This window comes from Lagenorhynchus albirostris, chromosome 4 (assembly GCF_949774975.1).
Source record: "Lagenorhynchus albirostris chromosome 4, mLagAlb1.1, whole genome shotgun sequence".
Lineage (NCBI taxonomy): Eukaryota > Metazoa > Chordata > Mammalia > Artiodactyla > Delphinidae > Lagenorhynchus > Lagenorhynchus albirostris.
Window position 1 is genome coordinate 32,974,751 of NC_083098.1, and position 26,057 is coordinate 33,000,807.

Consider the following 26,057-nt stretch of genomic DNA (forward strand, 5'->3'; position numbering starts at 1 on the left):
AGGAGGAACGTTTTAGGCATGACTCGGTTTGCCCACTCGAAGAAATCCAAGGAGTCCGAACCCTTTGCTCTCTTCCTGCCTCGCTTGATCCCGGAGGCTGGCCTCGTGATAAACTTCAGTGCCACCGCCCTGAGGAACAGCGTGGTGAGAGTCCTGCGTCTTTTCATCTCTTCATTTCGCCCCAGCTCTTGGGTTTTTATGTTATCAGAGTATCGCCACCTTGAGATACTGTTTTAGAACCAAAATTAGTTGAAATTAAGTGACACACATATGCCATTCAGTGCTTTTAGGAGGGAGGTGTCAGAAGAACAAAGTAAGGGGTAAAACTCGTGAACAGACTGAAAGTGCTTAAAACAAACGCGTTTTATGAAGTCTGTATTCAGTTCAGAATCTATCAGCTAAGAAAGTATTCAACTGCAAAAACAGAGAAAATCCTGACTAACACGGGCTTCAGTAGGAGTGAGTGAGTTTGAAGTTCAGAGGGGAGAGGAATTGACTGGGTGATCGTTCGTGGTTAGATGCAGGTGATGCACTTTTGCAGGGGCATCTCAGGAGTGGTCTGCCTTCCCTGGGGTCTGACTCTCTTCTCTGCACGTCTAGGTGAAGTACTTTGTGGTGAAGAACCCTTCCTCATGGCCAGTCTCCCTGCAGCTCCTGCCTGTCTCCTTGTACCCGAAGCCCGAGGCTGCCGCACGCCTGCTGCACAAATGGTAATGCCCAGCTGGTGAAGACCTCTCACGGGGTGTTGGGAGGCCCTGTTAAGACCCAGAATTATTTAACGTCCTTTGCGTTTTCCCTGGGACCTGTGTGTGGATGTGCATGGGATCAGCCTGTGACCACAGCCCCCGTCTCCTCAGTGCAGACCCCTGAGGACAATTCCCAGTTCTGGGTACTGTGTGGGTCTTGAATGTTACCATGTCAAGTCCAGGGCCCAGCAGAATATTCTTTTCTTGTCAGGGAACCTTTACAATCATGATTTTTCACATGTACTCCTAAAATTTAGAATTGAAATCACAGTGACCTCTGGGCAACACAAGAAATGAGTTTAGTGGTTCAGTGTGTTTTAACCTAGTGTTGTTATACAAAATATGATCATCGTTCACGTCCGTTACATCTTATTTTTGCACAGTAGTCACAGTTTCACTTAGCATGTTTCCTCTTCTGGCTCATCCCTGGGTCTCAGCTTCAGGATTCCTGATGTTTTGGACCACATGAGTCTCTGTTTGGGGTGGGGGTAGGGGCGTTCTGTGCTTTGAAGGATGTTTAGCAGCATTCCTGGCTCCCACCCAGTAGATGCCAGTGGGACCTCCCCAGCTGCAGCAACCAAAAGTGTCTCTAGATGTGGCCAAATGTCCACTGGGAGATAGAACGGTCCATGGCTGAGAGTCACTTCCTATCAGGTTCCATAGCTGTGAACCATCTGGGGAAAAAAAAATTGCTTCATGTTGGGAGCTTCTGTCACCATATGATTCTTTACATTCTGTGCTGCCAACATGATTCATTCAACAATATTTATTGAGCTCTTACAACATGCCTGGTACAGCGTGGGGGGCTGGGACACAGGAGTGACAGGTTGGGGTGAATTGTGTCTGTGTGCAAACAAATGCATATGTATCTATATGCACACGTATGTTCTTCTTTCTTTCTTGGTGATCTGAATGCTATTTTAAACATTTTTTTCTTTATAGGTTTGGCACCGATGTGCAGATGATTAATTTCACAACTAGTGAATTCCAGCTCACCAAAGCTTGCCCTTACCGGGTAGGATGTCATCTTTAAACAGAAAAAAGAATGCTGACAAACGAGACACGTAGCATATGGGCCTCACTGATTTGTGTTTCAAGTGTCTTTATGTAATATACGTGGCTCTCTATTTTTATATTCTAGGAGTTAAGTATACATAGCAGCTTTTTCCAATTAACGAATGCAGCAGGAGCCCATGGTTCATGTGAGCCTGTAAATCATTTTAATTTGATCATTTAGATTCATGTGAGTGAGGAAATAACAGTTGAATCAGAGCTATGTAGAAAACCATAAAACCCGAGATCCCAGAATTTATAATTCTCTTAAGATTCCTTGGCCCCATCAAATTCTTTTAAGGGCAAGATAAGGTAAAAACAAATCCCTTAAAAAGAAATCTTCTCTTACTAAACTGGCTTCATGTTTTTAGCAGATCACCCAGTTTCTGTGATAGTCACCTGCTCTATAAAAAAGGATTTCTGGGAGTCTTGAGCCTCTGGGCCCTCATGAGGTCTCGCATAAATACCCAGGGAGGGAGTAAACATGTCACGTGGCGAGGACATTGCTTAACTGGGAACTGGCAGCCTGCTTTCTGAGTTTTCACGCAGTCGTTCTGTGCGTCACTGGTATTCTGTGCTTGAGATCAATTAAAAATGAAGCATCTCTTAAAAAAATACACAGACACACATATGCATGTCACTGTGGTTCTCATACACACATGTATTCAAATGCCTTGGGTATTTTCTTCTTTCTCTACCCATAACCCTCCAAAGATACGCTGTTGGCTGTAGATTAACTTGAAAGAGGGGGGCCACAGATAGCCTCCAACTGTGAGTTAGAACGAATCAAAGCAAGCTTTTAAGTGGGTTTTTAACAGAGAGTTATTTATAGTAAGAAACACGCAAGCAGTAACGTTCCTTTCCCTTTGTCAGTGGTCTAGGCAGCAGGGTCTTGTGTTAGCAAGCCTGTCCTGCCCTGTCCCTGTCATTCTTCTCTTCACCAGGCAGTCTCCCAGGACTGTTGGGAGGTAAATGAGTCCAAAATGCTAACAGGTATTTTGTCCCACGACTATTTAACCACATGTAACTTGAAATTCCAAAAATAATGCCAGTTTCTTTTACATGTCAGTGTTCTATTCAGATTTAAACAAATGGTGGAACTCGCAAAAAGTTTTTAATCTGTGATTGAAGATTTCCCCCGAGAATGTTATACCTTTTGTGACAAAGGAGATATCACTATTGTTAATTTATTACATTGACAAAAAGAATAGTCAGTATCAATGTCTCTGAGACACTACAAATTTAACTTAAAGTTCTTATTAGAATTCTTTGCCATATAAGAAAGGCCTACATTTTTGTTTTGTTGGTTTATTTTTAGAAATGCGTTTCCTTTGGTTAAGAGCATGTGGAATTAGACATTCAAAGTTCCAAATCCAGGCTCCTCCATGTAGTCCTGGGTAAATTATTTAACCTCTCCAGGTCTTCTCTTTCTCACTCATAATTATGTTTGAAGATTCCATAGGTTTATAGAATGCTTAGCATTTTATATACCTAATTATATTACAGAGCCTGGCATATAAGAACTATTTTATTTAATAATTGGTGCTGTTGTTATTATGCTTTTAATACCCTAAATCGGCAGCTTTTTTCAACATTCATATGTGTATAAAGCAGAATTCCTCCCTTCATGAAGTTTATAATTTTAATGAAAATGAATCAAATACCATCACTATTTCTTCTTTCAGATAGTATGGGAAATGCGAGCAATAACTGAGGGATAAAACAAATTTAAAAACTAAAAATATAGAAAAGAGAAATATTATGTAGACTACATGGTTACAGTTCTAAAGAATTAATAAATTATTTTTAGTGAGAAGGAGCTAGAAAAAACATTGGAAAGAGGGAAAGTCTACCACAATGATGAAGAACTAAATCTTTTTTTTTTTTTTTTTTTTTTTTTTTTGCGGTATGCGGGCCTCTCACTGTTGTGGCCTTTCCCATTGCGGAGCACAGGCTCCAGACACGCCGGCTCAGCGGCCATGGCTCACGGGCCCAGCTGCTCCGCGGCATGTGGGATCCTCCCGGACCGGGGCACGAACCCATGTCCCCTGCATTGGCAGGTGGACTCTCAACCACTGCACCACTGGGGAAGCCCGAAGCGCTAAATCTTGAATATTAACTTTAGAACACAAAATTTATTCAGAGAAAGTGAGAAATCTTGGGGAGAATAAAGGAGGATATGAATAAATAAAGATCTTTCTCCTAAATGGAGAAACTAAATAATGATGGTTTCTTTATAAACTTAATATTAAAGAGAATTTAGGGTTGTCCAGCAGTGGACATGTGGTTTGGTCAGATCCCTGTAGCATTCAAGCAGAGGCTATTGCTCTGTTTTCTCAGTAATGTTCTACATCCAAAGCATCTTTGCATCAAAGGCCTGTAGCCCCAGCTCCCATCTGGTCCAGGCGGCAAGTCCCCTTTTCAGCCTCCGTGTCAGGTTGTCCTGCAACCTCTGCCTCTGCTTCTCAGCCGGGCTCGGGAACTTTTGATGGGTGTGAACTCTCGCAGTAAACAAGTTCCACAGGTTGATTTGGGTGGTCAGATCCAGACGTTAAAGAAACAGCAGTCATGTTTATGCATTTTAATGAAGATGGAATCTTGTTCTGTAGGAGTTAATTGCATTTATTAATGACTTGCAGGGTGTGCGTTCTGAGGAATCCAGGTTTGGCATCCTCCACTTGCATTTGCAACCTTTGGAAAGGAAAAGGGTTGGTGTAGTTTTCACACCAGCTGACTATGGAAAAGTCACCTCCCTCATCCTAATCCGGTAGGTGTGTCCCTTTCTCATTGGCTGGCTGACTCTCTTTCTCTCACGAATCTCTTTAGCTAAGACGTGAGGTTGACTCACTCAGGCCCTCAGTGATGAGCTGTGTCCAAGGGTAGGAGAGGCAGTGGCTGAGGAGAGCGGCTCCCTGAGGCTCCGCACTTAGGCCTCCTGTGTGTCAGGTTCCTGCCTTGTACCGTGGGGAGCGTGTACCCACCTCTCCAAGGGTGGTGGTACCCTTCCCGCGGCATCTCATCCACCGTCACAGAGGGCAGAGCATACACGTGAACACACACACACACACACACACACACACACACACACACACACACACACACACACACTTACTTTTCTGTCCTCAGCTCAGAAGAATAATTTAAACGCTACCATATACGTTTTCATTCCGTGGTGTTTGGATTTACACTGTTCTCATGTCTCTCTTGCTTCTGGAATTCTCTGTAGCCCCAAAGGACAATGGAAAAAGTCCTTAGTTGAGCCCACTGGCTTGTTTTACTTCTTTTCCTTCCTTTTAAATGAACAATTATTGCCAGCTGATTTAAGCAGCTAAATGTTTTTCATTCTGAATTTTTTTTTCCTCTTTACTCTTTATTGAGTCTTCTTTCAAAAATTTACAGTAAATACAGATCTCTGTTGAAGCTCTCTCTGCATTGGTGAGACTTCTAACACAAATTTAATTTTTTCATTAATGACGTTTTAGTTATATATATCTTTTAAGCTTTTCCAGTGTCATTCCAGTTGGCAAAAGACTTTCTTATTCAGGACTTCCTTTAATATCTGAGTTTGTTCTTCTGCAAGTGAGTGCTGCTAAAAAGAAAATGCACTAAGATAAAGTTCTTAAAAGAGTCTGCTTGTTCGTTGTAAAACAACTATACACGCCCCCTGCCAAAAAAAGAAGTACCCATAAAGCACTCATACTGCATCCATGGTTGTCTCCAAGAAAAATACGTTGGCGACTGTTTGAATTATAAGCTGAATTAGCCACTTTTTTTCATGGAACACCATTTTTACTTGAAAGGATGATTAGCAGAAAAACTATGGTTGTTTCAGATTCAGGTACTTGGCAAACGTTTTCCTGAAAATGAACAAAGTGAGCCTGTCACTTCAAGGGTAGTGTTTGTTGCCAATGATAAAATTTGAGCATTCGCATGAAAAGTAGAGTTTTGGAAAACTTGTATCTGCCACTGTGAGCTTCACAGCTTCTCAATACTTAAAGTACTTTTCTATTAACCACAGTGAGAATATTAATAAATGTGATTTTTATAAGTATAATGAAATTTGTCAGCATTGGGAAGATCTACATATCACAGTGAACAGTCTTTTCCAAATAACTGATTATGTTAATCCAAAAATCATCCCTGGTAAAATGTGCAAGATAGACCACTGGATTTTAATGTAACAAACTATGAAAATTCATTAATATAGTTTCAGATTTCACATCATAAAGAACCTTCAAGAGACTTCACTTGTTGAATATTGGTGTTATATCAAAGATTTGCCACATAGATAACTAAGCACAGGGAACTGTATTCATTACTCTGTAATGACCTATATGGGAATAGAATCTACAAAAGAGTGGATATATGTATATGTATAAGTGATTCACTTTGTTGTACAGCAGAAACTAACACAAGATTGTAAATCATCTATACTCCAATAAAAAATTAAATTAAAAAAAGAGACTGTTTTGTTAAGCATTTTAAGTAATGCTGACTAGAACAAACTAATAACTAATGTTCTAGTAAGCATTTTAGTGCTCTGCTGACAACATGTGTCCTTTTAAACCCATTCTCTGTTGAAGAACTAAGGTCATGGGAAGTGTAGAGATAAGCTTTACCTCATCCCAGCTTAAGCTGTGCCAGGCTTGAAAAGAAAGTCTCAGTTTTTTATAGTAGTTAATTTAGTTTTGGTGGTTTCTGTATTGAGAGACACCATATTTTTCTGTAAACAGTATCACTCATCTAACATCACTTTAAAGCCTTTTAAGTGGTTCAATAAAGGTTTTAATCCTTTAGATGAAGGTGTAAAGATATCTCAGTGTATTTTGCTTCTAGGGTTTACCTTAATGGCAACTGACTTTCAGTGCAGTCTGCATCATTTAAACATCATTTCCACTGAACTTTCCATCCTAGGAATCCTGATTTCAGTTAATGAAAAGGCAAAAGCTAGTCTGAATTACTATTTGACTAATAAGAACTTGAGTAGATGCATGCTATTTGTAGGATGCTATTTTAAATCTTTGGTTCAAAAGATAGGATAGGATTTCATTTCTAGAATTATCCCTAAGGAAGGATTTCTTACAGTCACAATTACTATGACAACTCCTTAATTCACCCTATAAACAATTTTTATCAATTTGTCTAAATTTGTTAATGTTTCTTTGTGGCCCCCCAGTTTATTCCTTCACTTTTTGTCTCTTGGAGGTCTGATCACCACCCTGGTGCCTGGTTAGAAAAATATAGGTTTCCATTCTTGGGTGGAAACTGGAGAGCGATCCTGGTCGTTTGCTGGTTCTTGCCCACTCAGCTTGCCTTGACGCCGCCGGGCTTGGCAGTTTCTGTGCTCTGAGATGGCGGGAGATGCCACACTATTTAAACTGAGTTTTTTCTCAAAACTTAAAAAATTTTGTTTTGCTAATTAGGAATATTTAAATTCAAGTTCATTGTATCTTGTGACACCTCGATTGCAGTGCATTTTTATTTGCATCTCCTTTCTCTGCAGGAATAACTTGACTGTTATCGACATGATTGGCGTGGAAGGATTTGGAGCAAGAGAGCTACTGAAGGTGGGCGGGAGACTTCCTGGCACTGGAGGTTCACTGCGCTTTAAGGTGCCCGAGTCCACACTGATGGGCTGCCGGAGACGTGAGTCCCTGCGTGTGGTCCGTGTGTGTGGTCTGTGTGTGTGGCACTCGGACAGGACAGGCTTGGTGCCAAAGCCAAGAGCAAAAGGAGATATGAGAAGATTCTTTTAAAAATTTACAGTAAATTCATTGTATTGATGCTAATAATGAAATCAGGCAAACATTTGAGCATATGTAGGCTGGTACCACTTGATTAGAAACAATAGCCTTAGATATTTAACCCAACTTAAATAATAGGTATGGGGGGCAAAGTATAATGTTAAGTTACCAGTAGAGTGTCAAATATTTAAGATAAATAGTGTGAAACTGTTAATTTGGTTATCAGTTACCTAATCCTAAAAAAATCACACCAAAATGATAAGTAGAGAGAAGGCTGAAGGTGAACTAACCACCCTTTTGCAGTAATGGAAATGTTCTACGTCTGTGTTGTCCAGTATGGCAGCCACTCGCTACATGTGGCTAATGAGTGCTTAAAATATAGCTCGTGTGACTGAAAGACTCAATTTTTAAATTTATTTAATTTAAATTTAATTTAAATTTAAGTAGCCATATGTGTCTAGTGGCTACTGTATCAGACAGTGCAGATTTAGAAATTTGTTTAAGTGTTCCATTAGAAAATTCTAAGTTTTACATGTATTTAAATTAAATGCTTTTAAACTATTTATATTAGTTCCAAGAACTTCCTTAAGAACTAAGCCAAAAGTAAAACAATAGATGTAGAATGTTTTTGGTAAATTCTGTCTTGTTTTCCTGTTATTATTTTTAATTTCAGGAACACACTGAAAGCATTTTAGTGTAACAGTATGTTTCCTGTGGAGAAAACTGATTGGTGAAACCATTGGATAATTTGTAGAGCTATTTTAGTGCCTGATTGTAAATTTTTTTGTTTTAGAAAACTATGCTAAATGAGCACTGAGTTTGAAAAGACTGGCCATTTTGCATTCAAAATCTTCATCAAAGTGTTCATTTTTTTTCATTCATTCATTCACTCATTCATTCAATAGTTTAGAGTTGCCTTGAAAGTTAGAGTTATGGAGGAGTATAAACCGTAGAACCAGATAAAATGTTAGTCCTAATATGGAATAAATTGTGGGTTATAAATTTATAGGAATATTTTAAAAATCGATACTTCTTCCTTTTTTTAAACTCCCAGCATGAAATGTGCTCTCATTATTTGCAAAGATTTAACTATTTACTACCTCTTAATGTAATGGGAGTGTGAACTGTGTTTCTAGTGTCCATGATGGTTTTACACAGAAGCACACACACCCTCCAAACTGGTCCTGTTGGGTGTGAATGAGGCTCCCGGGGCACAGGGTGCATGGTGGCTCGTGGTAAATCCAAACTATTAAGCTTCTGAGAAGAATAAACTTTTCACCTTAACCTTTAATAAGTAAAAGAACAAAGAAGAGATTTGGGTTACTTTGGGTACGTAGGCAGATCACTTAACTTAAGAAAAACCTTGACTAGTTAAGTATTTTTATCATATTCTGGTAGTAGAATCTAGAACCGTTCTAGAATTTAGCTAGGAATCGTACTTTGAGCTTGTATTGAATTTTTTTTTTACATTTTAATCATGTAGATCATGGTTTGTGGATTCAGTAAATGTTGATTCAGTAAATTATTTTAAATAAATTTTTCAGTTCATCTGTACTAAATATCACTTTTCATCCTCACTAGAACTGAAAGACAGCAAGCAAATTTTATCAATTACAAAGAACTTTAAGGTTGAGAATATCGGACCACTTCCTATAACTGTGACATCTCTGAAAATTAATGGGTATAATTGCCAAGGTTATGGATTTGAAGTTCTAGACTGTCAGCAGTTTTCCTTGGACCCCAACACATCCCGGGACATCAGCATTGTGTGAGCACTGGACTTTAACCTCATTTCAGTTTGGGGTCACATTTACTATATTGTGGGGAAAAACTTTTTTTCATTGGTAAGACGTCTTGAGTTGTTTTCATGTTAGTATTTATCTTGCAGAAGTAAGAAATTCTGCTGCCATTATGATTATTCTGTTTTGTGCCTAAAATTAAAACCATCAAAGTTCGTAAAGATGCCTCTTGCTGTCAGGTTTACTCCAGACTTCACCTCTTCCTGGGTCATCCGCGAGCTGACTCTGGCCACTGCGGCAGACCTGGAGTTTCGCTTCACTCTCAACGTAACCCTCCCTCATCACCTGCTGCCTCTGTGTGCGGACGTGGTTCCGGGACCCAGCTGGGAGGAGTCGTTTTGGAGGCTCACCGTCTTCTTTGTCAGGTAAGCTGCCACCTTCTCCACTGCTCCTCCCTCACTGAGTGGAGACGCCATCCAGCCAAGTTGCATGGAAATGTATATTGCCCGGTGGGATCGAAGCATATGAATTGAGTGGAATTTTGACATTCGTGAAGTAGACAAAGTAGCTCCTGGTATGCTTGAAGAGAATTTACTATTCTCTGAACTAATTGTAGGAGAGTCATAGGACCTAGGAGTGTAATGGACAGTTGTGTTCCATATATGTTCATTGGCCGTCCCGGTGGAAGATGTGAATGTTATACGTAACATTTAGGATATATGAACATCATCTGTGACATAGGATGTGTTATTAGCTCAGTGCAACGGCAGTTTGAGATTAGAAGACTAGAATGACCCTTTAAAATGTGATTTTATCCTGGAAATGTCTTTAAAAATTGAACTGGTATGTCAGAATTATAAATATTCACATTTTCAGAAACAGTTTTTTTGAATCTTTAAGAGATGTCAGAAATTATGGAGTCATTCCATATCCATAAGATACGGAATCTTAATAGCATTTCTTTAGACTTTTCCCATCGATTGATTCACCGCTCTTCTGTAGAGCTAGTCTTTTTTTTTTTTTTTTAATTGGCATATAGTTGATTTACAATGTTGTGTTAGTGAGCTAGTCTTTTTAATGCCAGTCACAACCGGGCAGTAATGAACCCCGTTGCTTTCGTCCTCAGTTTGTCCCTGTTGGGTGTGATTTTAATAGCCTTCCAACAAGCACAGTACATTCTGATGGAGTTCGTGAAAACGAGACAGAGGCAGAATGCCAGCTCCTCTTCACAGCAAAGCAATAGTCCGATGGATGTAATCAGCTCCCATTCTCACAAGTAAGAATTCTTGTAGTGTGGGGAGAGGGTTCTCACCTTTGGTATGACTCATTTCTGATTTTATTTTAAGGTCATATACATTTTGGTTCCAAATTTGTTTCAGTACCGTTTTCTTTAAGTCACTGTTGTGACAGCTACACCATTTCTTTCATTGTAAGATAGACTTCACGTAGGGACTTAGTTTATTAAACTCCCGGAGCTTTGGGAGCACGAAAGGTGAGAGCTCCTTGGTGTACCCCAGACTGCTCCCTCTTTCTCATGGAGTTAGAAACAGAGAGGGAGAGGTTTACTTGGTTTGCCTTTATGTTAAATGTTTTTCTTCTTAAATCCAGAAGCAATTGCAAGAACTTTCTCGATACCTACAGCCCCTCTGATAAAGGTCGAGGGAAAAGCTGTCTTCCGGTAAACCCCCCGCAGAGCAGGATCCAGAACGCGACGAAGAGGAGCCCGGCCACCTACAGCCATTCGCAGAAAAAGCACAAGTGCTCGGTCTATTACGGGAAACACAAAGCCAGTGCAGCCGTCGCCGGCAGTGCCAGCGCCCCTGCAGAGGACAAGCAGGCCTCGGCCCCAGGCGGCTCCCTGGCTGCTGCTAAAGAGGACGCCTGCCCTGCCGGGATGGGCGAGACCTGGGTGGGCCTCAAGTACACAGGTGGCCTAAACGTCAACCTGCAGAAGAATCTAACTCTTCCCCAAAACTTACTGAGTAAAGAAGAAAACACACTGAAAAACGCAATTGCTGTCAGTAATACTTCTTCCGAGTGTCACGTGAAGGAGGGAGTACAGACATGTATGTTTCCTAAGGAAACGGACCTTCAGATTTCAGAAAACATAGCCGAGCTCAAGGAGCGAGAGGTCTGTCCTCTGAAGACCCCTAAGAAACTACCTGAAAATCACTTGCCGAGAAATTCACCTCAGTGCCAGTCAGACTTGCCAGAAATTTCCAGGAAAAATAATGGTAATTTTTCCATCCTCCTTGGTGACTCTTCTCTCTTGTTTGTCTCCAGTCTGTTCTTAGTGGAATTTGTTCTCATCTGTGACTTTAGTTTGAACTGTGGCCGCTGAATTTTTAGTTCACACACAAAGTTTTATTAGCAAAGGTATAAATGTTGAAATACCATTTCTACGAAGGAAAGTTTAGGACGGGACACCAAGGTTTTAGAGCATCGTGGTTAAGAAGTTTACTTTTTTCAGTCCATTCATTAGAATGATGTGAATATCATATTGTATTGTTGGAATTTATGGACACCTCTTCCGAAGTATCTTTTTTTTTTTTTTTTTTTGCGGTACGCGGGCCTCTCGCTGCTGTGGCCTCTCCCGTTGCGGAGCACAGGCTCCGGACGCGCAGGCTCAGCGGCCATGGCTCACGGGCCCAGCCGCTCCGCGGCATCTGGGATCTTCCCGGACCGGGGCACGAACCCGCGTCCCCTGCGCGGCAGGCGGACTCTCAACCACTGCGCCACCAAGGAAGCCCCCGAAGTATCTTTTATCTTGGCTTTTCAGACTGTTTGCAGAAATCAATCAGGCTATGACATGTTTCTGATGGAACAAAACTTAACAACTCTCTGTATGTACCAGCTGCCACCATTGCATGCTCCTTCTCCCTGGTTCTTCTGTGGTCGTGTTCCTTGGTTAAAAGAAGGTAGATGTTCTCTCGCAGCAAATGCAGTTAATAAAAATGCAAGCAAAACTAGACTAGGAAGCCTACCTATACATACATTTGTCATTAAATCTTTAACTGATCCCTCTGGCTTCTGGCATAAGAGCCTGTGCTTATTTTTGTGTTTATCCTGATCATTTCGATAAGCACATTTCTACTCCCATTAAGAGTCAACTTTTTGACACATTTTAATCTGGAAGAATCAGTTACCTTTGATCTTATTTGAAACATCTAAATATAAATAACATCATATTTTTCACTCCTTGGTATTGTAGAGAAGATTGTATTCATAGATTGGCTGATTCTAATGAGCTTGATGCATTTAGTAGGGAAAATACCAACCTGAATTTTAAATGTTCCATCAAAGGACGTTTCTAATTCAAAAGGAAGGCAGGGTCCTCTGAGTAGAACATGGTTTGGGCAATTTGTGCATCACTCCCGGTGCCCCTTGTTCCACCCTGTTGGTGCCATTTCCCTGGCAGCAGTGCGCACGCTTGAAGAGGACTCCTGTTTGCAGGGCCAGCTATCCCCACGGCCTCTCCCCCAGTGTGTGAGTGCGCCCCCTGGATGAAGCCTCTACCAGACCTCCATGCAGTCGCAGCATTCCTTGTCTGAGGGTGTTGATGGCGGGGCCGAGGGGTGTCTGTTCATCCATTTCTGTCCTGACACTGTCTAGGGCCCAGACTACAAAACTCTTGTGAAAGGGTGAAATTATGGAGTGAGTCTAGCTGGGTTTTTCTCTTGTTTCATGTGTCATTTAGGCCTGAGGACAGTATTTGACATAGGCTGACTTTACACAAACTTCAAGTCAGACTTGTTTGAGGGACTTGCTCCTCCAGAAGTGCGTCTTCTGTGGTCCAGGGCATCCATCAGACATCTGGGTAGATGTACCTGCAGAACGCAAGGGCTGTGGCCTTGTGGGCGGGTGGATGGGAAGGCCTTCTGCTGCATCAGAGCTCTTTGAAGGGCGTGGGCCAGCCATGTAATGCCAGGGGGGGTCAGAGGATTCGACTTGGTGCTCCTGGATACTCTTGTCCAGTACATGCTGTTTAATGCCCGTAGTTGAGCCTGGATGACCATATAGTATCTAATAACACTTCAGCAAGTGTGAGTAAATTTAACAAGGGAACCCACAAACATAGGGTTTGCTTGTATCATTGTAGATGGCAAACCCGCCCCGAACCTTTCCTCCCTGTACAGATGACTGGTATGCTTATGATGCTTTAAATGAAAACCAATCTCTCACTTCAAGAATTTTTTTAAAACTGCTCTTTAGCTGACTTGTCAGCCTGTTAAGCAGTATCAGGGTGATTGCTGGTCAGATCACATAAGATTTGATGAAAGAACTTTGGCTTTCCACCATGTTCATACCAGCAAATTCAAAGGTGCTAATTTGCAGCCCTGTATTTCTCGCCAGAATTAATCTGTCAGCAGGAGGTTCCTCACAGGGAAATCCATTCACTGACATGTATTTGGTTCTGACTGTTTTCTGTTTACATCACTATTCTAGGAAAATATCAAAGAGGTTAAAAAGTAAACAAGCGGCCTGCTGTCAATTTACAATTTAAACATTTTAAAGAATTGAGAATTTTAAAAATAAGAAAGGACTGAGAAATTTAGGGGAAGCAAATTGTAGTTTGAAGGTAAGATACGGAGTCTTTTGGTCATATTGAGGGTTCAGGGTTCCTTTGTCAGAATTTGAAGGAAAGCATTGTAATAAGCTGGCAGATGGCGACAGGCAGGGGGTCACAGGGTGTAAAGGACACTCAAGAATGAGAAAACCAAAAACGTAAGAACCTTCCAAGTTTTCCCTTCCAACTTTGAGCATCGGTTCTTTTCTTATTTTGAAAAGGATTTCACTTTGTGTTTCCATCTTAAGATCCTTTCTAGAATCTGAAGAAAACAGCTTCAGTCTTGCGAGCTGAACCGATGGCCCCTCGGGAACTTCCACTCACTCAGTTGAAACCAGTCAGTGTCTGTGCCACATTCTAGCCATTCTCCCAAAGTACACAGACGTTCTTAGAACCAGGTCTAGTGACAAGACTGCCTTTGGGAAGGGGGACTGGGGAGGTGACCTTTCTCCCGAGAGTGCCTGAAATGGCATCCCAAACCCTCCAGAACTCCTGGAGATGCCTGAAGCACTGGGCCTTTTCTTATTCTGAGACAGTTTTTTTTTTCTGAGGGTAACTTCTTGTGTGAGAACGAAATCTTCCAGGCTGTATATTAATGGCTCTGGCTACGTGCTCACCGTTGTTGTTGTGGAGAAACAGAGTGTTTTCTGAATAACAGAAAATGTGTCACCCCTTTCCTGCTCTTTCTCCTGCCTCCTCCTGAGAGACCTGTAGTAAATCATAAATTAAAATTCCCGATAGAAATGCAGTCTCTTGACTTGTTTTTTGGCATCAGCCTGTCAAACAACCGTGAAACAGCGATGCCTTCCAAGCATGTGTTACATGGTCCAGAGTCTCTTGATGCCCTGACAACAGCAGGGCTTTATGTGTCATGTAAGGGATCTTTTGAAATTTGTCTCTTTCAAACTGTTATTTTTTCATTATATGATCAAAATAATACAGACTTAGAATTAGGGCTAGAGGCAAATTGCTTCTGGCCTCAGGAATAGTTGGCAATTTTTTCGTTGTTTCTGCTTATAATAATGTAAAGGATAATGAACTTTTAAATTTAATAATACCCTAAAACCTTGAAATTAATAGCACATGAAAGTTTTCACTGAATTAGATAGATACCTCCAAAATTTCTGAAATACCAATATTTGCAGAAATTCAAAAAATAGTCTCATTTGCACAGATACTGGTTACTGGAAATGAAGATCTAGTGGTTTACTCAAAATACAATTAGATTTGATTCAGTAGAAATCCAAGCAGGATTCTGGCCCGTTAACTTGTTCCTGTTCTTTTATTTGTTTTGTTACCTCTGTGGCTCAAATACTCCTACTCCGTGAGATAAATGGCAGAAGAGCGTATAATGCCGTGAGTAAGCACACTTGGCAGGATGCCACGGGATGGCTCCATTTTTTAAATGAAGTGTATGCTCACGGTATTTCTGAATTCTTGAATATTGTCGTGATAGAATTTCTCAAAGGCTGAATTTGAATTCATTTTATTGTTGGTCCTAATTCTTGGCCCCCACAATAGGCATTAGTAATTTTCGGAGAGTCTGTGCTTTATCCCTTTTTAGGGGGTAGTTTAGTGTTGGATATTAAATTTGGATCCTTCCTAAGAAACTTTGATGGCTAATAATTTTGGTGCGATTCTTGGCCTGAAGAAAACCATTTTCTCATGAATTAAGACCCTAGGAAAGTCACAGCACATTTTTGGAGGAGAATATCTATATTCCGTTCATACCGATGGCTTCCGGCATCTGAAGTGATGTCTTTGTTTATGATGTCTTTTTCTGTTTGGACCCCTGTCTCCCTTGCTCTTGGCTTTTTCCTGGCTCATTCGCGGTCCTGGATGGTTTCCTCTGTGGGCATCTCACACCCAATCTGTGTTGCAGAGGAATTTATGCTTCCCCAGCATTTTTATGGCTACGTAATATTTACATAATTTTCCGTTAACAAAATAAAAGAATGCTTACCTTTTAAGTGTCATTGTTGAAATGTATGCATCTTGCTTTGAGTGAGCTTGATTTGTAGCTTCAGGATTGCAGGGTCTGGAGGGCGTTTGACCCCTCCTGTCTTTGGGTTGAGAGCCTCGTGCAGCCCCAGGCCCCTCAGCAGGGCCGGATGGGAGCCGGCAGCCTGCTCTGCTATGATGTATTTGCACCGTAGGCATCTACACTTTCTCAGACGGCCAAGGTGTCGTGAGGGATTTTCAGTTAAAGAAAAAAGGGGAAGGTACTGAAATCCTTTCTGATTCATATTAGAACACTGAGCCCAGTTATGGTGGGGTTGAAGTCTGTTTGACCATATGTCAAAGTCAAGGATAGAAGAGGAAATACACTTAGGAATGACGTCACTTGAAAAAAAAAAAGGAAAGGTCACGTTTCAGATGTGGTTCCTGCCGGTGCAGACCTTGCCAGCGTGATTGTCTCGCACTTGGTTCTCGCCCCGCAGGTGCTGTTCCCAGGGCAAGTGGGCGTTTCCTGCAGGAGAAGGCCCTGCCCTTCAGCAGTTCATGTGTCTCTTGGTGGTGACCCTTTATATTTCTGTCTGTTCTGTTTGCATCTCCATAACAGTCAGTCAGGGTAGGCAGAGGAAGTGGTATTGTCATTTCATAAATAAGGAAACTGGAGCTCAGGGAGCTTAAGAGACTGACTTCTGATTAGTAAAACTAATTAGTGTCTGAGTCATGACCAGAACCCAAGACCTTACCTCCCTCTCTCCTTCCCCTAACTTAAAAAAAATTGTGGTAAAGTATGTAGAACCTAAAAGTTACCATTTTAAATTGTAAAGCTCAGTGGCATTAAGTACATTCACATCATGGTACAACCATCGCTGTCATCCATTTCCAGAACGTTTTCATCATCCCAAACAGAAACTCCGTACCCATTAAGCCATAATTACCCGTACTCCGTCCCCGCACCCGCTGGGAGCCACCATTCTACTTTTTATCTCGATGAATTTGATGACTCTAGGTCCCTCAAACAGATAGGATCACACGATATTTGTCTTGTGACTGGTTTATTTCACTCAGTATAATGTCTTCAAGGTTCATCCATGCTGTGTCATGTGTCGGAACGTCATTCCTTTCTTCCCTCATCTGAACCATTTTTGTGTGTACAGTTCAGTAATGCTAATTATATTCACACGGTAGCGCAGTGAATCATTCCTGATGGTGTTCCATGGTATTTACCACATTTTGTTTATCCTTCCATTCGTCCATGCACGTTTGGGTTGTTTCTACCTTTTGACTTTCATGAATAATGCCGCTATGAATAATGGTGTGCCCCTGCTCTTTCTTCCCATGACCTCTTTTACTGACTGTTTGTAAAACTCTTAATATAAGTACATTTTCACCTGTAAGCAAAATAAATTTCTAGAGCATTGTGGATGTCAAAACAGTCCTTAAGTCTAAATCTCATTAAATCAAATGAGATTGTTTGGTGTAGGAAGAAGATTTAACTATGGGGAATGTGAATGGAAATAATTAGCTAGAAATTGAATCATTTTTATTTATTCAAGGGAATAACCAGCAAGTGCCTGTCAAGAATGAAGCAGACAATTGTGAAACTTTGAAAAAGGTTGACACAAAGTCTGCTTCAGAAAAGAAGATTCACAGAGCGTCTAAAGAAGACATATGTTCTGAGAAGCAGGACGTACCTTCAGTCGAGGTCTGTATTCCTTTTTTTCTTGCCTATTAGAACAAAACCCAAGTTTAGGACTTAGAGTGCAAATATCTATGTAATAACTGTATGTCTGTATTTCATACTTCTCAAAGAGGATAGCTATGTAGTTGAATCCACATTGATAATTGGTGAGGTTCATGTATTCAGAAAGTTTATCTTCTAATTATACAGGAGATACTAAAACAATTTTTGGTGATATCAGATAGCTTTTATTCTCAAGAGAAGCTGTTCTTAAGCAAGTGGATTAACTCCTGGGTAAAGATGGTGGAGTAGAACCAGATCCCATATCTTGCCTCTCCAGTTGTTACCCAACATCCATTTTTAGGGCAAAATCTTGCTGAGTTAGAAGCATTATCCAGGATCCACAGGAGAGGGATGCCTTTCTAGCTTCAGTGCATGGGCCCTGGTGTGACAGAATCCCAGAAGAGAGGGCAAAGCCTGTGCCCAGCCAGCTCTTTCCCTTCCCACTGTGTAGGCCACTGCAAAGTGTCTAGAAAGCAGAACCCAGCCCTGTATCTCATAGGAACTAAAGTTCCCAGATAAAGGTGGGAAAGGGATTTCGGAGAATTCATCTACTTCACAACAGGACAGAGCTATCTGTGTATTAGCATAAGCACAGTGGAAAAAAATAGCATTGCAACTGTTCAAATATACTATAGTAAAAAATGAAGGAAAGGAGTAGAACGTACAGAAGACAGACCAAGATCCCAATCTAGATGAAAACATATCCAGAGACCTGAAGGGAACTCTGAAAATGCTTCACACTATAGACTATGAATTCAATAAAATTCTAGCTTTTAAAGGCAAATTAATATACTACGATGAGGTTGGAAGAGATATTGTAAAGTTAAGTCAATAAATGTAGACAGTACGTTACCTATTCAGTGGCCGAAAATTGACTTATTGACCTGAAGGAAAGGCTTTGAGGTAATCAGAGTGAATGTGGAGGAAAAATTTTAAGAGATTGTAGATTTTGGAGAAAAGATGATGATAGATGAGGGGACAAAGACAAAAACAGTCCAACATCAGAATAATGATTGTCTCAGTAAATGGCCCAATAGTGGATCAGAAAAGTATTCAGAGATGTAATAGAAGAAAAATTTGCCAGTGTGAGTGAAAAACTGAATTTAAAGATCCAAAGGCACACTGTGTACACCAGGAAAAGCTGATGTGTGATATTGGACATAGGCACATCTGGTTAAGGTGTTGAACTTAAAGAATTGTGCTGAAAAGGCAGGAAAATCAAGAAAGACACACCTAGGCTTGCCTCAGACTTTGTGGAAACACCGAATGTCTGATGTTCCACTGATACAGTGGAACAGTATCTTCGAGAGAATGAAAATGTGAACACGAACATTATGTCCAGTGAAGCTGGCGCTCAGGCACGAAAGCAGCAGACATTCATCTGTAAACTCAAATGAACTTGGGAGCCTTCCTTGAAAAATGAAGTTAGTGAAATTTAGCCAACCAGGATAGAAGTTTGAGGAAGCTGTGTTAAAGGTCTTCTGAGGTTTCTCTCCATTTTATATCCAGAACTTTGGTTAAACAGTGGGCAGTTATGGTTGCAAAGTGGATCGCAAATATTACAACTTTAACAAAACAAAAATAGTAATAAAATCTGCAAAAAACAGGGGGTGGGACTGAAAGGTAAGTGAAAGTAAGTTTTAATTTTATCTTTCTTGGTAGCTAGCCAATCCTGTGCAAAACTGAAACAAGTAGTTTAAAAGGGTGAAAACCTACGAAAATATCTTTCACCATCTTTTTCTTAACCTTAGAGAGATCCTTAGGCAATTAATGTATCATGTGGAGAAGAAGCAGTTATTGAAAGTTGGCATTCCTTTGGTTCTACTTCATTTTCTTCTAAGTTCAAATAAAATTGAGCCTTAAATTTATATTTAAAAATAATGCATGGTCCTGGTGTTCTAAATTTCTCCCATCATCTGTCCTCCCATCCTTATGTATGCATAGGTTCTTAAAAAGACATTAAAGAATAAGGTTTGCCAAATAATCAGAACCTGCTTATTTCTGAGTGATGGGATTTTGCATGACTTCTTTTTTCCTCCTTTATACTACTCAATTTTTGCTTAAACTCTACAAAAAGCATGCATTTTTCATTTAAGTAAATGGAATGAGAGTGATACCGAATAAGAAAATCGCAGACATTCCAAACCAGGAATTTGTGGTCTGTCGAGAAAGACATTTCCATGTAGTCAAGTGCTAAAGTCAGTGCATAGTAGAGGGGATTGCAGAGATGGGAACGTCAGCTTAGCTTGCAGGGGCCATGGGAAGCCCCGAGGAAGAAGGAACTTGTGCAGGGGGAGTGTAGAGAAGCAGAGGAGGGGAGGGGGCAGCCGGCACCACCGGGTCTCGTGGCATGGTTGGGAGCAGCGAGGGAGTCGTCTGACCGAGAAGGAGCTCAGTCAAGAGGGGGAAGGAAGGGGAGGGCAGAGGCAGAGTCCTGCCCGCTTGCCAAGGCCCTCGTATGCCAACTCAGAGTTTAGACTTTAGTCCCTGGATCTCAGTGGGAGACACAAGGAAGTAAGTAAGCACAAGCACTAGGAAGGGAAGGTTGCCTGCTCAGGAATTTCAGGATCAAATTTTTAAAAGCACATTGGTCCAAACAGAAAAGTCTTTTTGGAGGATTTGGCCTGAGGGTGGCCAGTTTGGGGACCCTGCTGCAAATCATGGAATGCTATCGAAGGGTCCTGAACCGGGCAGGGGGTGGCGGGTAGAGGAGGGTGTACAAGAAATGGAAAACAACCTGTGGACTGCGATCTTCTTGAAGGTCGTAATTGAGTATCTTTCAATTCAGTTTCATGGAGATGGGCAGGGCACCTGTTATAAAGAGCCAGTGTGGTGGTTTAGCGAGTGCTTGAATGAATGTGTGAATAATGCATTTCTGAAGGATCAGTCCTAGTGTTTTGGAGGCTGAGTTGGGGAGGGCAGAAATGGATACCAGCTCTCTTCTCACCGGGAGGCTGCTTCTCTGCTGGGAGGTGTGATGTAATCAAGATTCTGTTTGGGCAGGAGCAGGGGTGAAGGAAGGGAAGAGGAGGTAGGAGACAGTGTAGAAGAAAGACCAGCAGGACTTCTTAGCACCTGGCTGCGTAAAGGGGAGGAGCTGGCTTTGCTTGCAGAGCCATTTGCAAAAAACAACTCCAAGGTTTTAAGTCTGGGTAACTAAAAGATGGGGAATTGGGGCTTCATTTTTATGTTTGTCAGGGCCGTGTTGCCTCGTGGTTAGCAGCATGGACTTTGCAGCTGGTGTGAGCCCAGCTCGACACTTACTCTGTAACATTGGGCGAGTTACTCAGCATCTCAGTTTCCTCATCTGAAAAATGAGGGTAATAATAGTATCTCTGCCTCCTAGGTTTGTGAGGACTGGAGGAGTGAAGATAGCAAGTGGTTAGAATAGCAGCACTTGTGAAGCACTGCCCAGTAGTAAGAATCAAAGAGGTGACAGGTGTGGCTGTGGTCATTGCCGACAGAGGGGGTTGGCTGGACTTAGACGTGGCAGAGCCTGGTAGATGGGAGATACCGAGCCAGAGCTGCCATGGTGAGGCCGGCCCAGGCCTGGGACGTGGAAGTTGTTCCCGTGGAGTTTAGAATTGAAGGGTGACGTGAATTCTCTGAAGTGTGCGCGGAGACCAGCGGCCCGAGTCTGCTTGATGGAGCAGGTATAGTGACGGAGGGCAGGCACGCCGGCCGGGCCATGGAGACAGGGCATGCAGTCAGGAGCGAAAGTCAAGTCATTGGATCTGGGGGAGGAGAGACTGGACACATTGGGAACGGGGACGTCCGTGCTGCCCTGCAATGAAGTGGAAGCCGAAGCTGAGTGGTGCCGACCCCTCCCAGATGTGTCCTGGGAGGAGAGGTGGGAACTGATCACTGCAGGGCCCTCGGTGCAGGGCTGTCTGGAGGGGACCCTGAGGTCAGGCTGGGGATGCTGCGCCGTCTTCCGTGTGTGTGGGTGCCGTGCCCCCACCTCACATGCCCCCCAGCCCCGAAGTCTCCCCTGGCTCCCGTCCAGACTTGCCCCGTGTGCCGGTGCCCCCGGCCGTGTCTTCACACCAGGTTGAGGGGGCCACGGGCCGTGTCTTGATCCCTGTCTGTGGCACTCAGACCCTTCTTGGCCTTGGTCCCAGGGCTTGGGTGGGTTCCTCCTTCCCTTCCTGGTCTGTGATCCTGGGCAGGACGGACGTCTGCTCTGGGTGCGGGCAGCGGGGCCGAGGGTCTGGGGGCTTGGGCTGTGCTTGGGGCTCCGAGGTTGCCTGTAGTCACCTGGGCGGGATGGGGGCGGAGCTGTGGGCTTTCCTCTCTGCCGGCTCTGGGGGCCACTCTCAGTTCTGTAGGCTCTTCTTTAAACCACCTTGAGTGTACTTTCCATCCCATTGTTCATTTGGAGAAAATCATTCTCAATAAACACATTCCCAAGCGCAGTGCTCAGTGTTTGTTTTTCTTGTACGTTCTTGGAGCCTGACTTTGCAGCTTAGAAAATTGTACAGATCTGTCTATAGCACATGGGGAACATTCCTCCAGATTTATTGGCAGAGGAGGTTGAAGACCAGATTTGGGAGCCGCAAACTAAATTTTAATCCCAGCCCTGGCTGTTTATTTTCTTGTAAGCAGATCTTTTTTTTTCCCCCTTAGAAAAGGAATTCATGATTATTACAGAAGCATGAAGAAGGGAGGGCAAGATCTGTCCAAAATGGACCACTTTTTGCGTTTTTCTGTATTCTCTTCCTTCTCTATGCAAGTGTTTAAAAACTTGGGATAATTATTATTGTGTATATGGAGCCTTGTTATAATGTCGTAATTCTGAATTTTCTCATGTTAGAAATTAATGGGAAACTTTGTTTTCAGTGGTTACATAACATTCCATCATTTAACTGTGCCGTAATCCAAACCATTCCCCAGCAGTTGGACATTAAAGTTGTTTGCAACTTTTTATTTTCATAGTAGCATGATGAACTAAGTCTGGCCTGTATATCTGGTACGTCCTTGCTATAGGTTTCTAAAAATAGAATTAGAGTGTCCACTGTCAGGGCCCCTGGTGTGTGCCGCCAGCTCGCTCTCCGGAAGCAGGGTCCCTGTTTCCCCTCATGCCTGGTGCACGACAGCCATTGTGTTACTCTGGTCTCAGCAGCACCGTTTTTTGGCAAAATCTTAGTCAGTGGGATAGGTAAGTGATGGTGTTTTGTTTCTCATCTCAGTTTGCCTCCCTTACTAGGGAAAAGTAAGCATTTTCCTTCATTTTTTGTAAAATTCTGAAAAACACAAGCAAAAAGTCATTCATCCACGATCCTGCCACCGACATTTAAAAAAATATATATTTTTTTCTAAGTTAAGAGGTGAATGTCTGACCTGGTTTCTCTTGCCCTGCTGAGAGACACACGTGGTACCACACGCGGCTTCCCTAGCCTCTCCTCGTGCTTGCAGGCATAAACACGCAGTGTCAACACACTTGTGTTTTTAAAGCCAAAATGGAAAGATGAGGCAATTGGTCTCTTCTAAAAACATACTTTATTATTAAATATTTTGGAGGAACTCTTCATGTTTTTGGCCTTCTCTGTTTCTTCTGTGAATTTGCATTTCATGTCCTTTACCCACTTTTCTATTGAGTGTCACTGTTTTTTTCTTGTTTTCCGTGAGAACATAGGTGAAGGTATTAGCTCTTTGTCTATCACATAGTGTCAGATTTTTTTCTTAGTTTGTCATTTCCCTCTTATTTTTATTCGCTTTGACTTATGTACAGTGGCTTTAAGAATGCCTTTGTGCAGTCAATCTGTGATTTCTCTTTGATTTCTTTGTTTTCTTTTACTATTAAAGCTTAGGAAATCTTATTTCCCCACCCTGCGGCCAGTTAAATTGTCCCTCACTCAGGGAGATCAGAGAACTTAGTTCAAATAATTCAACAATGATGATGATGATAATAGCTAAGTCTTATGTAAACGGCTTACTACTGTCAGGTACTTTAATCCTCACAACAGCCTTTTGGAAGACCTGGGAAACCGAGGCAAAGAGAGGTTAAGTCACTTGCCCAAGATGAGTCAGCTTGTCACACGAAGTGAGGTTCAGACCAGGTGGTTTGGCCACAGAGACTGGTCTTAATTTCAGGTCTGCGTGGACCCTTTCCGATCCTGGCTAGTCCTGCTTCGTCACATGTGGCACCTCCCCACCAGAAAACAAAGAGCCGATTGCCCCTGTCTTCTTCCTCCTATTTCCTGACAAGTCTGTTGCTTTGGCTCTCAGGTTGCTTTCCCCTCTGCCCCACCTGCGGCATCCGCTGCGGGCCTGTCCTCCCCCAGCTGACCCCAGCCCCATGCCTCTGCACTGCCCCGTGCTTCTCTCTCGGTCTCTCTTTGTGTCATACACACACACACACACACACACACACACACACGCACGCACGCCCCTCTTCCCCAGCCCTCCTGTGTGTGCTGCTTCTCCAGCACTCCATTCACACCTCCTTGTCCAGCATGTCCCCCGTGCTCCTGAAACTCACTCTCTGATACTCACAGTAGGTGGCGATGCTTCTGACCACCAAGTCCCCGCTGGGTGTAGCCCTCCAGTGCCTCCCTTCTTGTGGCCTGTTATGCCATTCTAACCAGGCTGTGCTGAGAAGGCAGCCACGTCCAGAGTGACTCCTGCTCAGATCACCCTTCCTGGCTCCACTTGGGGCTGGTCCTTTATTTGTGGGTGACCCTGGAGGGACAGAAAGGTTCAGGTACTCGCTGTGTTGAAAAGCCTTTCTTGGCCCTTAAGTGGACAGAGTGAGGCAGGGCAGGGGCAGACTCTCCCCCCCCCTCCCCCACAGCAAAAGTTGGAAATTCACAGAGAGCAATACTTGAATAAATGTGGTTTGTATTTAAAGTTTAACATTGGATCGCATCTGATCATACGTCTTTAATGTGTCTATTTAGCATCAAACTTAAACGATTAGCATACGGTCCTGTAGGATAGGACTTTGTATGTTTAACTTACCATGTTTTTAAAATGCCTTCAGAATGAGAAAAAAGGTAATACGTATTGGGAGAAAAAATAAAGGAGTGTAAAGAAGAGAGCAAAAATACCATAATCCCACCACATGTACACTTAAAATATCATTTTATTTCTAGTGTTCGTCTATTGTAGTGAGCATATTGCTTTGATGGAAGCATGAGGCTTTCAGTACCCCAGACATGTAATGTGCAGGCATCTAAAACCTTTTATTTTTCTTCTGCTAAAGGGGCAGCATGGTGGAAGGAAAAAAAGGAGAAAGTATTAGTAGACATTAGAGATATGAGCTACTTAAAAAGGGAATCCCCCTCCCCTTGGGCCTGTTAGTAGACCATGCCTAACATTTAGAAGAGGAAAAAACCCAAATTAAAAAAATTTTTATTTATATGCGTATATATATATATATATATATATACACACACATACATATTATATATAATATATTTCTGTCTCATGCTAAATTAAGTTTTTCAGAACCACATTAAAAAAACATCAAGCATATTCTTGGCATTATTTACTTGAAAAGCTTAAACTAGTTTGGAGCATTCTCTGGAGTTTTGCCTGTTCTCCTAAAGTTCATCTATAAACAAATAAAAACATAAATACACAAATTACTCCTCAGTTGAGTTTTTACACGATTTTTCTTCAGTAGTAATTCATGTGAATTGCACATACCAAATAAACAGGTGAAGGTCGGAGGATTTACTGCTGCTGAGGTTAACGGGCAAGCTGACCATAAATTACTAACAGATGTTTTTCCTTTTTAGCCCCTTAGAAATTTTATAGGCGACAATTTTTTTTTCTTTTTGCAGAGGCTGAGGGGAGGTAGAGAAAGAAGGGAAATGAAAACAGACTAGAGATTGAGAAATGTATGTCTGTTTTCACTAGTGGTGGAATGTACTGAATTCAGATGGAGTTGGTCTTCAAAAGTTAAAAGAAAAAACCATGCACAGGTTTTATTTGTGTTAGTAAATTGCAACCCTTACTAAAACTTTTCTTTTTCCTCTTTAGCAGGAAGATCCTTATAGGAAGAAGAGGCTTCAGGAGAAAAAAGAAGGAAACTTACAAAATTTAAATTGGAATAAAAATCGAGCATGTAGAAAAAACAAGAAAAGGGGTGCTGCCCAGGTCTTGAGGTGTGTGATTTTTACAGTCCCTTTAAATTTTTCATCTATTATTTACTCTATAATTTTACATTTAGCTATTATGTTTCCATCTTATTTTTGTTACGTTGGATACAGATAATAAGAGAGTGTAGATGTTTGTGTTTTGAGATAAAGATATATTCTTAAAAGTAACATATCTTCTGGTTATGTTTTTATTTATTTTGTTGAAAACCCCTTAAGATGAGCAAAATTTTAAAATTTTACTTAATAAAATGTAAAAAGCTATAGCAGGTTTTAGGGAAAAAGCATAGCCATCCCTCCACACCAGGGGCGTTGGTGGAGCAGGTGGTAGAGGACCTCTGGGCACAGGCAGGCCCACGGTCCCAGCTTGACCCTGACTGTCTGGGGTCCCGATAATGCAAGAGAATAG

At 42.0% G+C, this 26,057-nt stretch overlaps 1 protein-coding gene across 7 annotated transcripts in view; it reads left to right on the top strand.

Moving 5' to 3' along the window:
- TMEM131L (transmembrane 131 like) overlaps positions 1-26,057 on the top strand; it is a 160,126-nt gene that overhangs the window by 117,338 nt on the left and 16,731 nt on the right. For 5 of the 7 annotated variants that reach the window (XM_060147822.1, XM_060147815.1, XM_060147816.1 and 2 more), the window contains 11 exons: positions 3-144; positions 601-710; positions 1,689-1,761; positions 4,439-4,566; positions 7,303-7,445; positions 9,125-9,311; positions 9,522-9,707; positions 10,409-10,558; positions 10,891-11,516; positions 17,359-17,507; positions 25,533-25,657. In XM_060147822.1, the coding sequence (XP_060003805.1) occupies positions 3-144; positions 601-710; positions 1,689-1,761; positions 4,439-4,566; positions 7,303-7,445; positions 9,125-9,311; positions 9,522-9,707; positions 10,409-10,558; positions 10,891-11,516; positions 17,359-17,507; positions 25,533-25,657 (2,019 nt within the window). The remainder of the gene's footprint in view (positions 1-2; positions 145-600; positions 711-1,688; positions 1,762-4,438; positions 4,567-7,302; positions 7,446-9,124; positions 9,312-9,521; positions 9,708-10,408; positions 10,559-10,890; positions 11,517-17,358; positions 17,508-25,532; positions 25,658-26,057) is intronic. The other 2 variants (XM_060147819.1, XM_060147817.1) reach the window with 2 other exon arrangements.